Source organism: Syngnathus acus, chromosome 21, assembly GCF_901709675.1.
Source record: "Syngnathus acus chromosome 21, fSynAcu1.2, whole genome shotgun sequence".
Classification (NCBI taxonomy): domain Eukaryota; kingdom Metazoa; phylum Chordata; class Actinopteri; order Syngnathiformes; family Syngnathidae; genus Syngnathus; species Syngnathus acus.
In genome coordinates, this window is record NC_051105.1 from 4,786,151 (window position 1) to 4,802,584 (window position 16,434).

Here is a 16,434-nt window from a genome sequence, read left to right on the forward strand (position 1 = left end):
TACAAAATATTTCACTGGTCCAACGGTTTAATAGCATCCCAAACATATTCAATAATCATTTATTTATTTATTATTATTTAACAATTAATTCGTCTCTTGACAAGATGGTGTAGACAATTTTGGCAGACACAAAATAATTATGTAAAAGTGCTATATTTTGTTAAACATTTGTACCTTGAGTTTAATTCATTCAGTGGCTCAGGTCAGCCAACTCAATGTATTACTTTTGAATTTGAACCTCTAATTTGTTTTAAAACAACTTTAGTGGGTTGAAGAAATTGAAGTTTGCATGAAATTAATAATGACCACAATTCCGTCATTGCCGAAATGTTGTTTTAATGTTTTATGGAAGGAGAAAAGCACAAATGGGACAAGGATAGATATTCCATATTCTTCGAAACAGATTAGCAGGAACTCCACGAGGAAAGTGTCAAGTTTCTACCAAGTGACAGAATACAGGACGCTTGCATAAATCCAGCATGATATTATGGGAACATTAGATTCAAATAGACGACATTTAACAAGCACCTCAAACAGTCCTTGAAGAGTCCAAAACTGCCACCGCGATACAGGCATGACCTTCTTTTTTTCTTTCGCACTTTTTATTACTTCTTTTTATAGTTCACCTGACGTCTTTGCCTGCCAGTGCCTGTCATGGTTTACACCATAAGATGAAAGCCTGTGAGGGGAATGGGTAAAAATTTATGGGACGAAGGGTTGGTGGAACAATTGCGGTGCATATGTGCACCATGAAGCCTTTCGCCTCGAATGGTGCAACGATTTATTTTTGTTTAGTTTCTTTAACAAGCAAAGTTGTTTTGTTGTCATGCAGAGTAATGGAGAACATTGGATTCAGTTCAAGTTCTAGGTGGCCTCAAAAAGTCGGTTGATACGGGAGTCTTTTAGAGTCCGGGAGAGAGAGGGTACAACCCTCCCCTTCGACCAGCTTAGCTCAGCTCAGCTGCACTCCTCACAGTTGCAGGCCAGAATGTACCGGTACGTGGCGGTGATGCGAGTTCCACCGGCGCAGCGCAGGCGCACAGCCTTGAGTTTGGATGTATGTGGGCGGCAGCAGGAGCAAGTACTCTTGAAGGGCTGCTTGAGCACCGAGCTGAAGGAGATGAGCGGGTCCGAGCGGGTCGTTGGGCCGCAGTGGCCCTCGCAGCGTGCCAGGAGCACCATCTGGGAGCAGAGCAGAAAAGCTGTTAATTGTGCTGTCCAGAAAAATAGAAAGTGGGAAATTTGCCCAAATGTCCTTGGTCAATCATGGGAAATATTAATGGCAGCGTTTAATAGGGATAAAATGTTCCACAATATTTAGAACAATGTTTGAATTTCAAATGCTTAGTATACCACAGCACTGGATTTTTAAATTTTTTTTATTAAATGGAAAATTCACAGCATGCTGTAATTCATTTTATTTTTTTAAATATAGTACGCAACAAATCATGATTTCTGGTGTACTGTTACTTTCATTATCAATATTAACATTTTGGTTTTGCTTTATTTTAGGTTCTGTAAAATTTGCCTTCTTTCAAGTTAAGGAGCTTCTTAGAAAGAACATATTTTGACTGTACTTTTTTCAAGGCTGCTAAAAGTCAAAACAAATACTTTCTTATCATGCTTGTCAGCCATGTTTTTTGTTTTGCTGTAATTTTGAGCCGATTTCAACATTTCCCAGCCAATTCGAATGCAGCTCAAGAGCATGAGAAAAAGAAGAGGCTTCTTGGAATAACAAATAGGAATCTCCCAGCTGTGGCTTTGCACCTCCAAACTCAAATAGTGACAAGTTGACCCGGGGAGCTCGGGGTCACACTCGGACACGTGTGCGAGGCTAATTTACGATTGCGTCGTCTCTTTGTCGCGTGCGACTTCAGCCGACTGTCAAGTCATGTGATGCAAAGCAGCGCACACGGACAATTACTGAAACTGCCTTGTCCATCAGACCGACATTCTGCTTTGTGGCTTGCTGCATTCCTGTCGCCTCTCTAAACAGACTCCTGTGTCATGTTTGTCTGTCAGCTGCTGTGTCGCCACCCGTGTCCCCACTTTGCCACAAGCCTGTCTGGGACACACACACATGGACATACAGACACGGTGCAGGCGTGTTGTCGCCACTTTAAGACCGTTTGTCTGAGGCTCGGGCTTTCAAATGGCAACAATATTTTTCTTGTGTGACACTGCCGTGTGCGCCACATGCACTGCTTACACTGTCATTCCACAACTAGAACAGCAGGAAAACTAAACTTTATTCAGGAAAAAGTTAATCAATTGTCTTTGTGATTCATACTTGATAGTAATGAATTATACTTTTGTTTGGATCCTGAATATATGAAAGAAGTGGTAATGGAGTGAATCTAAACCTTGTCGGGTTCTGAGGTCTGCACTCAATTAGTGGAGCCCATAGTTCAAGACAAACAAGGTGAAGCTGCTTTACTGCATGTAAATGGAATAAACTGCCAGCAGAAGTGAATTCAGTCCGTAGTGTAAATGCTTTCAAACCCAGATTAAAAAAAAAAAAATCCCTTTAGCATAAAGCATTAAAACAACATTTTCCAAAATCTTGTTTGTGTACTGCACATTCTTTTAGTTATTTTCATAAGCTACTTTGTTTCTTTCCTTTGCTTTTAAATGTCCTTTGTTCTTTTGTTTGTGAATCCTTTTAAATGTTTGACTTCTAATTATGTGAAACACATTGAGTTACTGTGCTACAAAAGTAAAGCTGCCTGGGCTTAATTAACCTGCTGTACTTAAAAAAAAGGTGACTTTGGTATTTGTCGGTCATACAACTTTGTAAATGATGCTAGGTCGAAAGCATAGCACGTTTTTCACAACACCGATACTCCGATATTCATGCCCATTAAAAACGGACCATTCTTTGTCTATCTCTACCTCGGATGCTTTGAAGGGATTTAGTGTAGCAGCTAGCTTCTTACAGAATATATTTTCTTGATCACATCTGGCCTTGGAATGTGTGTGCGTGTGTACCTACCTGCAATGTTTATTTGTACGCATTAATTTATGTTAATGACTAATTCACCATACCAACCATACAACCTGCTGCATATATGATCATGAAACAATACTGTGCGCAGATTAACAATTAATGCCATTGCACAATGCATGTATTGATTTGAATTGACCTTTCATCTCAAGATAATTATGCTGATGGCAAACATTTATTTATGGTGATTATTTGATATACTTTAGACAACAAAACTAGCCACAGATGACACATTCATGGCCAAATACACACATGGACAAACAAAGAAAATGAGCAGTGAGCGTGCAGGTGGATTGTGTAAAAGATTCGCCTCCTAGCCAATTACCAGACTTGCATTATAGAAAATGGGCGACTCCTGCTGTGAGTGTGCTGCCGGGCCTCAGCCGAGCTGTGCTTCGGGCCACCTGCTCGACACACTCAGAGACAACAATCTTAAAAAAAGACCCGACGCCTGATCGCTCACGCACGACCAACAACTGCGCTGGCATTTAAATAAAAGCGAAGAAAAATCCCGACTTGCGCACGACAAAAGGTCCTCAGTCCGATTTTTTATTGGGCCTCAATTGTTTTTGCTGCACCCAATTTTTCACCTGTTAAACTGGAGAAGACATGGTGCTGCATGTATTCAAATGAAGGTGATCTCCACATTACTACACTGGTCATCATCATCAGTTATTTGATTTAATCAATTATGAGCATATTTAACAAAGTATTTATGCCGTGTGTACTTGGTTGGAAATCTAGTTACAGGAATAATACTGTATATAACTCGCATTCACGAGAAATCTACATTTAATCAAGGGTATTCTGTTGCATGTCATACTAACACACGTTGTCTGCTTTAGAAAAGTCCAAATGTTGAACAGTTAGTAACATTGGTGTTTTCAAGAGCTTTGAAATTCATTTATAAATGTCTGTATACAAAATATGACACAATTTGTGTTTCAATTCAAAGGCGATGAGCTTTAGAGTCTTCAATGTGTGTCCCTGGACTGTGGGAGGAAGCCAGAGTACCCCAAAAAAGAACTTACGCAAGCATGGGATCAAACTTGAGACCTTTGTGCTGTGAGGTGAGTAAGTAACCGCTTATTATACCCTTGGTTGTCAGCTGCAATCTACTTTCCAGACTGTCGAGGTGTTGCTCTGTCTACGTGAAGGTTGTGTTTCAGCCTTTTTATTGCATGGGGAGTTGTATGTGGGAAGGCTGAAGACAAATCCTTGCCAATGAGTTTTGATCGGATCTGCCCTGTGTTCAACCCCTGATTAAGCATAAAAACAAAACCCTCGAAAACATGATCTTACTTTTTAGACAAATGCAAAACAAATTGACTGCCTCTTAGTTGTGTTGGCAGGAGCCGCCGTTGGCTGTTTGTACATATCAGATGCTCGGAAGCAAACGTTTTTCAGACGGGCCTGATTGTGTTATCTTCAACAACTCTGGTAAAAGTGACCACCGTGAAGAATCTCAACTTACAAGTGGAGTTCTTAACTTCATTCTTACCTTTGAGTTGCACTTATAAATGGGGTGGCTGATTGTCTCAACAAAGTGATGCCTCATGCAGCGCTGCGGGTCCGAATCGCTCAAGTGCGAGGGGCGTCCATTGTCGCTGACCTTGTTGCTGCTGGCGGACTGCACTAAGCCCAGCAGGGGGCAGCACATAAGGACCAGCAGAAGGCCAGAGGGCGGGACCACAGTGATTGAAGGTTTCATGGTCAGACCACCCTCAGGCTCGAGGTCCGTACAAGGTGTTCCGACACTCTTCTGTTTGTCCAAGGTTCCCCCGGCAAGTTTTCTGCGCAAGTAGGACTTCAGGGCGTCATAAATGATGATGTCTTGATCTAACCCGCTGCTTACTACTTGAACAATAGATCTTCGAATCCAGTGCACCGTAGAGCCAAACTTGGAAGAGGGTTGGCTTTGTTGGGTCTATCCATCCTCAATCGTGCCGATCCAACACAGTCTGGTTGGGAAAAAAGACACCATTTAGTTAAAGTACACCATTAATAACCTAAAAATTGAAGTATGGTTCAATGAAAACATAGCCAGATGGGATGACAACTGAAAGGTATCATTTGATCAAGCCGTGATTTTTTTTCTCAATCTTCTTTTCTGGATCACTATTCTCTAACTGCACAGATTTGGATGGCGTGAACTAAGTCATTGTGAAAAGATGCCAATCTTGCTTATGCTGGACCGCCTTCTCTATAAATGGTGAATACCAGAATAGTGCAATTGCATTCACTTCTACTGCCCTCTTGATTTTTTTCCTGACAATTATACTTGATCACACCAGACACTGTCATCCTCTATTCATCTGATTGCAGGAAGCTGTGTTGCTGTGTGAAAGCGCCCGATCAATTTTGCGGGAGGTTAAAGAGGACAAAAAAAGGAACTAGTAACCAAAAAGAACAACGAACAATCAATCATGTATATCTACCTGACCTATTTACACAGAACCCAGTGAACTATTATAGTAACACAGTGAGAGAGCAGCCCACACATAATTCGATGACGCCAACGTCAGTGTCTTGTGTGACATAAAATAGTTGTCAGACAGTGACACTTCACACCCTGGTCCCGCCTGTCCGGCATTCCCCTTTTCACATAGCCACTGTCCCACCACTGTTACATCTTTGATTGTACCAGTCATGCTTGTCGATTTGTGGGTCCATTTCAACTCCCCATTCAGTGTTGTAGTCAAAGGTACTTTTAACTTGGAGCAGTCATGTTCAATGACAACATTGACTTTGTACACGACAGCCAAGATTACCAAACAGCTACTCAACAATACGTTTTTAGTCTCTTCGGTGACCACTGCACTATGCATGAACTTTGCGACGCATGGTGAAACCTGTTGTCTCCATTGGCGGACGCCCCCCTTGACGTTCACGTCTGTCCTTTTTTTATTATGGCGGAGAAACCTAAGCCATGCGCAAACAGCCTACAGCCAGGCCCTTTCCTCTCCGCGGGAAAGATTTTTTCATTAAAACAAATGGCTCTCCCAACAAGACCTCTCACGACCGCAACAAACCTCCACCAAGTCAGGCAACATATTTTCACATGTATTTATGTAGGGTCTTTTTCCAAAATCACAGTTTTAGTGTCCTCTAGACAATAGCGTTAAGAGCTGCAGTTAGTTCAGCTGAGGCCGCTGTGCTAATAGGCAATCTGTTGTGAATTAAGACGTGGGCTTCATGTACTATGTCTCGGGTCATGGGTCTTAAAGGGGAGCACATAATGACTGAGGTTTAAGGTTTAGGTTTGTAAGCTATATGTTGATACATCGGATTAGTTTGAATTTACGTTTTGCATAGGAGAGAAATAGAAATGGAATTAGTCTGTTGCAAGGTCAATCTGAATCCCGCAGTTTACAGTTTTTGTCAAATACGTATTTTAATGAGGAGGTGTGTGTCTGACACGGCTCTTCTGTAAATTTCCAAAAAGCACTTTCTAAATGGTGTTTTGCTTTTTTCTAAAAGGAATCCACTTTGCAGGTCTTATAGCTGTCACCTTTCCAGGAAAAATAAACAAAGCCTACGAGAACGCTTTTTAAAAAAGAATGAACTGATATACAGATAGGAGACTGTCCTTGATTACCCAATATGATATTTCTTTCCTTTAAAAATATAGTTCGTTTTTCTTGCCCCCCCTCGCCTCCCCTTTTTTCACCCTAACAGTCCTTGGAATGATCGGATGATGTGCCTTCCTACATCGTAATCATTTCCATTTCTGGGCATTTGCTTGTCATCATGTTGTTCTCCACAGTCCAACTCACAGAGGTTGTTGCTCTTAAGGGACCTTTAAAAAAAACGCTAGTGGTAAATAATCAAGTTTATGTGTGCTTCGTTTGCCTGTGCAAATGTACTTAACGTATCATGTTATCTGGAGTGGAAGAATTTTAGTGTTTGGCACCTGAATGGCAAAGCATATCATTCCACTTTTTTTTTATGAACACTCCCTGCTGTTAATTCATTGATTTTCCCCTTCGAGCGGGTTCTCATGAAACCACAATAACGCCTCGTTGCCCAAATCGTTCAATTCAAACGGCATCCGCTTGAGGGGAAAACAGAATAGGTGTGCGGTCTGTTCATATGAGCGCTTGCTGAGATGTTTGAACATGAGCTGCACGATAGATTACAGCCAACACTAATCAGCACCTTCGGCGCTGTCACCTCTGCAAGAAACCTTACATGAAAGCTCTGCTCTCGTCGTTAGCCTCGCAAGCGTTTTTTTGGTATCGAACTCAAGGGTCATTCAGGTCATTCATTTATTGTCCGGAATCATTGTTTTACGTGAAGTTTTCCATGTACTAGTTACGGCCATATAGAAACATAGGACATTAGCTAATAACTAAAAATAATAATGAAATATATAAATAGAAATATATAAAAAAAATAAAAATAATGAAGCTTCTGTTGTTTTAAGAAAAATATTTTGTTAACTACTTCTATTGTCGAACAAAGGCCAAAGTCTCATTTATGCTCCATGTTAGACACACAGAGCCTTGTCGAACCAGCCACCAAAGAACATGAAAAAAAGCATTTTATCAAAGCTGAAATTGAGCTTTGCTTTTGTGACTGTGTTCAAAACAACAATATTTAAAACATATGCTTCTATTTTTGAAGCGTAAATGAGCCTTTAGCCACAGGAGGGAAGGGATGGAAATTTCCTACTGAGCTTCAATTAACCCCTACTGCCGACCCTGTGTACATAACGTATGTGCCCTATGGCCTTTAAGTTCTCATTAAGATGACAGCTTCATTACGAGCAGAGAGAACTGGAAACCAAATGGTACTCTGGTGCTGGACGAACACCCGCTGACCTCTTCTTGTTTGTTGACTGTTGTATTTAATCTGAGTGGAGTTTTAATAAACAAGTGTTTGATCAATTAAAAAATAAATAAATAAAATAATGTGGAATTTGCATATCGTAGTTGCTAATAAAAGTGTTTTATCATGGCTGCAATCCCTGCTCATGTCTAATCAAATACTGTACATTCAAACCGTCTCAATAATCGTCTCAATCATGCATTTCTCAATAATTGCCACTTTACTCTGCCTGTAAAATCTGACATTTTTGTTTCATCAATACAGGGTTAGCGTTAGTTCCTACCACAGTACATAAAGTAGTAGTAAAGTCAAAATTGCAGTAAATATTAGTATGAAAAACATTGCTCAGCCATAAAAGCAAAACAATGAATTAAAAAACGTTTACAAGTTGTGCCCATTTGTAATGTCCACATTTTTCAAAGTGTACCAGGCTGATTTTTATTTCCCAGCTCTCCAAGCATTCTGCATTTTTTGCGACTTTTCTTTGAAACAAAATACAACATGAATGATTCGGTGAAACGAGCCGACCGTCGAAGACATTCTCTGTTTGCTTTTTAAAGTTACTTGCGTGAAATTCCTGGTACCCTAGAACTAATTTGCAACCAAAACCCAGAAGGCCGCAGGCGAAAGGCCTCGTTAGACAACATGAAACATATGTAACTGTCACATCCTGATCGTAAGTCAAACAGAAAATTAGCATTTTCCAATCCTGCTTCATTTTCTTTTCAATAAAACTTGGCCAAAGGGTGCTCTCCTGTCTCTGCAATATTAAGAAGAAGCGGGAGAGCCAGACCACAAAGCCGCAAGACGATCCGTTCTTGTATCCCTGCGCTTGGGAAGCTTTAGGGCTTACCGAGTTATGAGAAGTTGTTTCAAACCAAAAGCAAGCAGATACGATGACGTCTCTGCGGGAAGGCTGCGGTGGGAAAGACGCCACACACCGACACAGACGGGTGCTAATAACGACTACTGGAATGTAACTTGATTTGCTTTTGCCTTTATGCATTAGCCTTTCTGTTTTCATTTCTATACACAAGCTTTTCTTTCAACTCAACTCAATTTACAATATGCATGTAAATTAAATTGAAATATAACTTTGATGTAAAAATCTTATCACCAGATAGTTCCAGTACCATTTTTATTCTACATACGCATTGATCAATGAACAATTGACCTTGTATTGTATGTATGTGCCCCCATTAGTCTAAACGAGGCTTCTGATTAATATAGTGTTTGTGGAACATGAGTTAAGCAGCAAAATTTACTTACTAACCATCTCAAGGGCCGGCCGGCCGGCCATTTTGCCACTTGCTGTCAACTGAAAATGACATCACAGTTGCCAGGTCTCAGGTAACAACTAGTCAAGACTCAGCTTCAAAAAACTGGTGAGCTGTGATTGGTTGTGACCTGAGACATGGCAACAGTGATGTCATTTTCAGTTGGCCAGCCGTCTTCTACCAGTTTGCAAGTGCGACATCTTTGAGGTCACCAGTGTTTTTGTTTCTCAGACTGACACTATGTAAGTGAACGAGCACACTAATGCAGCCAGCAATTTCTGACCATTCATGCTTAGCTAGAAATGCGCTTGTTCTCAAGTGCTCATTCCCAAAAGCCTAATATCAATCATTTTGTACGTATATTTCTAGGGCCAGAGCACCAGGCGATGCAAAGAGAGTAGCCCTACCCAAGTTGCACCATTTGGCGGGAGTGTCGATCATAACAGGATGCACAAAAACCCATGGCCCAAAGTGAAAAGTAAGTTCGCCATTTTTGGCAAACACTTGTCATTTTAAAAATGCAAGCCAGGGAGTTTGAGTTGGAACTTGGCATACTAGACAGATGGATGATTCTCCATGTACCATGAAAGTCCAATATCTAATATAATAATAAAAGTCTTAGCGTGAATACTAGCACTCAGTGTCCTCAGCTGCCGGCCGGTCGACACACGCGATAAACTGCGGATCCCCTCGAAGGTCCGACTCCCCACGCCCACCCCGCATTTCATCCAGTCAGCATCCCAGCAATGTGGAGGCCCCCGGAGCAAACACAACTTACTTTTTGACATGTGCAGCTTTGCAAACGTGACAACACAAAAGCCATAAGTTAAGTGGGCTGTGGATATTTATACGTGCACCCTGCTGTGTGGAACGAATCCATGCGCTCACTGCAAACTTCCTTTGCACACGACATATGGCCTCAACAGTGTGGTGTATGTGTGTGTGTATATGTGTGTGTAGAGGGGGACGTCATGGTGTCCCATTTAGACACATAATGTCAGTGTTTCACTTGCGCCTCTTTATTAAGACTTTTTTTAGCCTTTGGACGGAGCAGAGACAACTAATTCATCTTGTGCCCTATCAATCATCTGCACTATTAATAGTCTCGTCTGTCGCAACATCACACAGATCAAGAACTGAGACTCCAAATTGACCGCACAGTCAGTGTGAAACAAATGTATTAGACCACCTGTCATAAAGAAGAGATGCACGCATCATGAAGTACTTAAAGGCGGATTCTTTTCATTTGATTTTTGACATTATGGGCAAATTGTTGGAGGATCACTGGAGTATAAAAGCATCAAGTGTAGCATTTAACAACTAAAACTTTAATGTTCAGGACTGCAAGTAAAAAAAAATCAGACCAACATAATAAATCACTTTTTTTCCAGTAATGTGACCTACAACCCATATGAATACATTTGGGGGGGACATCTTTTTCGACTGATAATTGGTACTATGACAAAATGTGGGGAAAAATATTATAGTTCGATGAAACCAAGGTATACATACCTACAGCGAAGCATCATAATTATTCGGAGCTCTTTTTCTCGGTGAAAGCATTAATGAACTGTTCCAAATAGCAGTGAGCGTTAATATGCAATTTCAGATTTGACATACTGCTTTATCAACCTTACAGACACACAGAAATGATGCTTTTACCTTTGGCCACTTGTGGCTTACTCCATCAGATTTTGATCCAATACATTTGCACTGCACTGTTCCTAAATAGTTCAGTCAAGGATTCAGTTCTTCCTAACACTTTTTGCACAAAATTTACACTCACAATACTAAAACATAAAACACTATAGCTTCTTTAACATAAAGGTCCTTTCCAAATTATTGTCAAAGCCATGACTGATGCAGTAAAGCAGTGCAGGCAGAATTTTTTCAAAAATACAACACGGCATCCATCCCTCCATCATCATAATTCAGTAAGTGACTGGTGCCTCGGATTAATACTTGTCGAACAGCAACAATTGCACAAAATGACACACGTGACACATTTCTGTATACCTTTAAAGGCAAAAACTCAACAGCTAATCATTCCCATTTTATCCGCTTAAAGACTACCTTTCTCTCTCTCCTCGTCTTCCCCAAGGACACCATCACCCGACCATATGATTCGTTCCCCTGTGGCAACATGCCTCCATTTACGTCATGATGTTCTTGTTCGCCTCCCTCCTCCTCCCGACCTCACCTCCCTCTATTGTTTCACCAGCTTTTAATAAACTAAAGGGCAGATTCCTGACTGGAATGAGGCAAGGGGGATGGAGGGAGGAGGGGGTTGTCCAAACCCATAGACCTGTCCTACACACACACACAAACACACACGCGCACATGGTTTGGCATGTGGAGTGCCAAGCTCTTCAACTGTCCGCTGACGCCAGCTCCCAACATGCACACGCACACACACACATACACACACATGCACACACACACACTTCCACACAGTGGCCCTCCCCACATGCTAACCTCCTAAAAGCTAAGCTCCTCACTAAATATAACCCCCCAAGTCCTGTTAAGACAAACAACAGGCATCCCTGCGAGTAGAGCGTCTGTTAGCATTACACTTTTTTTCCCCCCTGAATCGATGCCAGCTCCAAACCTGACACATATCCACTGTATGTCATTATTTGTCGATGAACTGCTTTCGTTATATACGGGCCAAAAGAAGTCGGCATTTTGAGGGTTTGCCCATATCGAAAACCTCAAAAGGTAATCAAATAAAAATTCACAGAGGACTGTGAAATTTGGGCATAGGAAATTTCCACCATAAGCTGACCCACAAAAATGTTCCAAGAACCCAAACCAATGAATACACAGTGAGGCTATTTAGGTGAAAGTGCCCATTTTAGGGTCATTTGTATGTTTTTTCCAAAGAGAATCTTGTCCAGCAGATTCTAATTATCATCTCAAATTTGAAGTACAGCGTTAAACATTAAAAACAACCAATTCAATTCAACCAAGTCAATTTTTGTACAACAAATCTGTTTTAAAACAAAAAACAAAAAAAAACAAATCAGTTTTATCTTATTTATTTATTTATTTATTTATTTATTTATTTACTTACTAAAGTTGCCCAACCCAAACGTCCTGGATTGGTCCAATTTTTAACCCAGCAGTTTCAAAGGTGTCATTTGTCAAAAATTCAAAACAAGGTGCCGCCTTGAGAATTGTATTTCTAGGTTCCTACCATTAAAAATGAATAGATTCTCTTCAGGTGTCCATCAAATGGTACCACTATCCAAGTGTGCCTAATGACACATCGTCTCTTAATCTTGAATTCTAAAGACACCTCAGTTTTTCTGATCCACATCACTGAGAAGTATTTAGAAAAAGACAACCAATAGCACATACCAAGCTGCAGGCTAAAGTCAGGGCAAATAACCAGATCAAGGCTCACTTCATCGTCCACAGACAAAAAATGGTGCACAGACAAAAAATACAAGTTTTGATTGTCCCGTTTCCTTTTGTGGGTGATTTTATTTTTAGTAGCTCAACTTTCCAATTGATTGCTTGTTGCTATTGTGCCTTTTCCAACAATTCCTTATTTTCTCACTCTGATTAGCTAGGCTAGGGAGGGTGGAGGTTTAAAAAATATTTGCAGTACATTATTTAGAGTCTTAAAAAATGCCGGTTTTGTTTTCCTAACCCACTCAATGGGTAGCTATGTTTTTTTAACAGATTGGGTTACTTTAATCAAAGGTTGAGTTTATTATTTTTGATTGATTGGATTAGGGCTGAAAGGCTGGAGCCGGTTTTCATTTTTGATACTTTTGTTGTGTACTGATGAATGTTGAAGTAAATTTTTTGTAACATTCTTGTTGGCATTGGCTGGATCGCTCAGTGGCCAACGTTGCCAATTCTGGACACAGAGTTCAAATGTGTGGGCTGCTTCAGGAAGGGCATCTATTAACTGTGCCAAACCGTTGGTAGTAAAAGGAGTATTATTATTAACCACAGCTGTACTGTTAACCTGGTAACCCATTTCTGGGTAGTTTTAATTCATCAATATAGGTAGCTTTTACCCCTTGTTGGAAAATTGACACCCAAAATGATGGTTAAAATAGTCAACCCAAAGCGCTGGGTGTAAATAATCCAGCATTTGACTTGGCAATAAAAATGGAAAATTAAACAGAAGACAATTGAACATAATTCAAAAGCAATATGGTAGAAATATTAACAAAAGTCAAAAACAGTTCAAACAAATAACTCTAAACTAAGGGATCAAGTCAGATACCATGTTGAAAGCCAAAGAATGAAAGTTGCTTTTGAGGCAAGTTTTAAAAATGGGCAATGAAGGGGCTTGTCTCATGTGTAGTGTGAGTGAGGTCATTCCATCGTTTGGGACCAGCGGCAGAAAAAGCCCTTTCATCTCTGAGCTTCTATTAACACTTTGGTACCTCCAGAAGCAGCTGCTCAGCTGACCTGAGGCACCGGGCAGGAGTGGAGGTTTAAAGCAGCTCAGAGAGGTAAAGCAAGGCGAAACCATCTCGAGATTTGATCTACAACCATTTTTCAAGCTTGCCAATTCACTCTTTCATCTCCTTCTGCATTGTCGGTGGTCCGTTAGCAGAAGTCAATCACGACGTGAGGCACGTAAACTCACACACCTGCAAGACGTGCACCCCCAAGGTCATTCCCGCTGCTCTTAACTTCACATTCCAAGCCAACTCCGCAACCTGCACTTTTCCTTACACATCTTCTTAACGCCTGATTAAGACGGTTCAGCTTGGCCAACATTCATCATGACCAAAACACGTCACTTTCACCAAATTGCAACCACTCGCACTTTGCTACCACCACATGCTTATCTGTATCGCCAGAGTTCTTGTCAAAGGGTCAGAGGAGGGAATAAGTCTCATTTATGTGCCAGCGATAAGCAAATCTCAAGTTATTGCTCGGCACGATACTTCCTGTATAAATGCTGCATCGTAGCATGCTGGTGGGCTGCCAAGTTTGCACACACTACACAAAACTTTCATAAACATGTAACTCAATCTTTTTAAACATTACGAATGATGTTTTCTTCATGTTACTGATTTTGATGATCCAAAAAACAAATGTGGGAATAAATACTTTTCCTTGAGCGATGGTTTAGGCAATGCGTGCCAGTGTTGTTTAATGAAAACCATGTATCTCCGTTTTTGTTTTTTTTATGAAGAAAAAAATTGTTTACACTTGCAAGTTAAAACCAAGGCACTCCCCCCCCCAAAAAACAGAACATGATGTTCATGTTGTGGTTTTCATATAGACCCAAAAGAAAACTTGTCAGATACATACTTTGATAGCGACAATAGCTATTGAAGTTTGTACCTCCCATTTTTTTTAATCTTATTGGTTCCTGCAAAACATCTTTCGTGTTACCGTCCAATGAAAAATATTCATCCATCCACTATCTGAGCACACGAGGCTCTATCTCCAAAATTTAGTTCTCACTTTTATTAGATTGGTTCAGGCAAACCATCTACGTATTCGACGTCATTGCCAGACAGTGACACTGGTCAAGTGCAAATCAGTGCATATTTATGATCCATATTTCAAAACAAATCTTTATTTCTTTTCTAGCATATCAGATTTTTTATATACCATCTTTTTTTTTCTTTTTGTTTGACCTATTAAAGCTTGTGGATTATGGATTTTATAGCCATAATTTATAGCTATGGTTTTAGAGAAACGCTGTATTCCACTGGTTGCCGAACCTAACCTTAATTCATGAATATTAGTAAATATATTACTACATTACATATATAATTGTTTTGAAATAAAAACTAATTTAAAACATGATTAAAAATCATAAGATTTGTTGATCTGTGTGATAAAAAGCAAGATCTGAATATTTGCAAATTTGATATTAAAACAATTCATGCTTTTGCTTTTGGCGAAAAAATGCCTTTATACAAGGCTCTCTAAGGGTCGAGAAAATCTGCCAACAAAACCAATCTTTATTTGAGCCACAGTTGTTTAAACTATGGAAAAACATCCAACCACCCTACACTTCCCCTACCCATCCCACCACCCCAAATAACCCATATTATTATTATTTTCTTCACATTTCAGATAAAAAAAAAAAAAAAACACAAACCCTGGAGATATACATGCTTGTCATGCAAACCATCTATTGCATTCTATCCAATAAAAATAAAAAATAAAGTCTTACCTTCACAGGAATCCGAGTATCCCGACCATGCAAGACCGGAATTGTCGAACTCTGTTCCCCCTCTCAGCTCCTCTCGACTCGTGTGCCTCTGCTTGTCTCCCTCTCCCACACTCTCTCACCTCCTCGTTCCCTCTCTCCGCCTCTCACGGGTCATTCCCGAAAGAAGGCAACAGTGTCAGTCGAGGAGGATGCTGCTCCTGCTTGACAGCCTGGCTCGCCACATGTTCATCATGACACTGCCAATCACATCTCTCTCATTCTCTCTCTCTTTCAATCTCACTCTCTCTCCTCTAACACAGCAGCTGATGCTTTGTGACAAACGTCCTGTGGTGGCAAATGGTAATCCCAAACCATCAGGGGAAAGATTGGCCAAAAGTCACCTTTTGCTTGGTCAGCGTTATAAAAATGTTTTGTTTATTTAGAAACAACTGCTCAACTCCAGCAGCTGGGATGGGTGAAACGTTGCAGGAGAAGCGGGAATTTCAATGCCTCATTGACGGGATCTCCTGGACTTGTAACTCCAGTTAGTATTTCTAAGATCTCCACCTGGGGGTTTATATGAAAACTTGAAAAGTAGTCGTAAAACTACACCCTGGGGGGGGTCAACTTCTCTTGGTGGATATTTCATTTTAGGAGCATGTGTGAACAATTATGCTCACCAGACAAAACACAGTACACCTGCAAAGTCTAATGAGATCAGTATCTGTATTCCAAAATTTGATTTTCATATAAAATGTTGTATCTCTCCGGGCATTCTCCGCATGTACTATACGCATCTACATACTGTATTTATATTTACGTTGAATTATTTCTTATTTACTACTACTACGACTACTGCTGCTACAACTATAATTTGTTTTTGACCTAGGATTGGACCTCTTTGGTGGTGCAGGTAGTCTCCAGTCTTTTGAGTTGGGTAATATCTGCAGTATGAAGGAAAAATCCGTACATCCGGCAGATGAACCTACCCCGCATGTCCCCCCAAAATGCGTTCTTCTATTCCCAAAATTACACTCCCACACGCTTTAAACGCATTCTACACACAAACACCTGCGTAAATAGAAGGACTGTAACTCATTTCATAGTCAGTTTACTTGTGCAGCACCAATACAGATACAAAACTCGAGTGAACAGAATTCTATGACGCTGTATTAAAATTA

General features: G+C 40.4%; 1 protein-coding gene across 1 annotated transcript; it reads right to left on the minus strand.

The window, feature by feature from the left end:
- Positions 1-315: 315 nt before the first annotated feature.
- On the minus strand, positions 316-15,495 carry LOC119115402 (norrin cystine knot growth factor NDP). Its single transcript, XM_037239851.1, has 3 exons — positions 15,275-15,495; positions 4,506-4,965; positions 316-1,182 (listed from the first exon to the last, which is right to left on the minus strand). The coding sequence occupies exons 2-3, from the start codon at positions 4,713-4,715 to the stop codon at positions 958-960; spliced, it is 435 nt and encodes a 144-aa protein (XP_037095746.1). The 5' UTR covers positions 4,716-4,965; positions 15,275-15,495; the 3' UTR covers positions 316-957.
- Between the last annotated feature and the right edge of the window lie 939 nt (positions 15,496-16,434).

Excerpts from the sequence above, each read along its gene's own strand:
- LOC119115402 (XM_037239851.1), bottom strand. The coding sequence starts at position 4,715 with ATGAAACCTTCAATCACTGTGGTCCCGCCCTCTGGCCTTCTGCTGGTC. Across the intron at positions 1,183-4,505 it reads TTTATAAGTGCAACTCAAAG|ATGGTGCTCCTGGCACGCTG; the intron begins GTAAGAATGAAG and ends CTCTGCTCCCAG.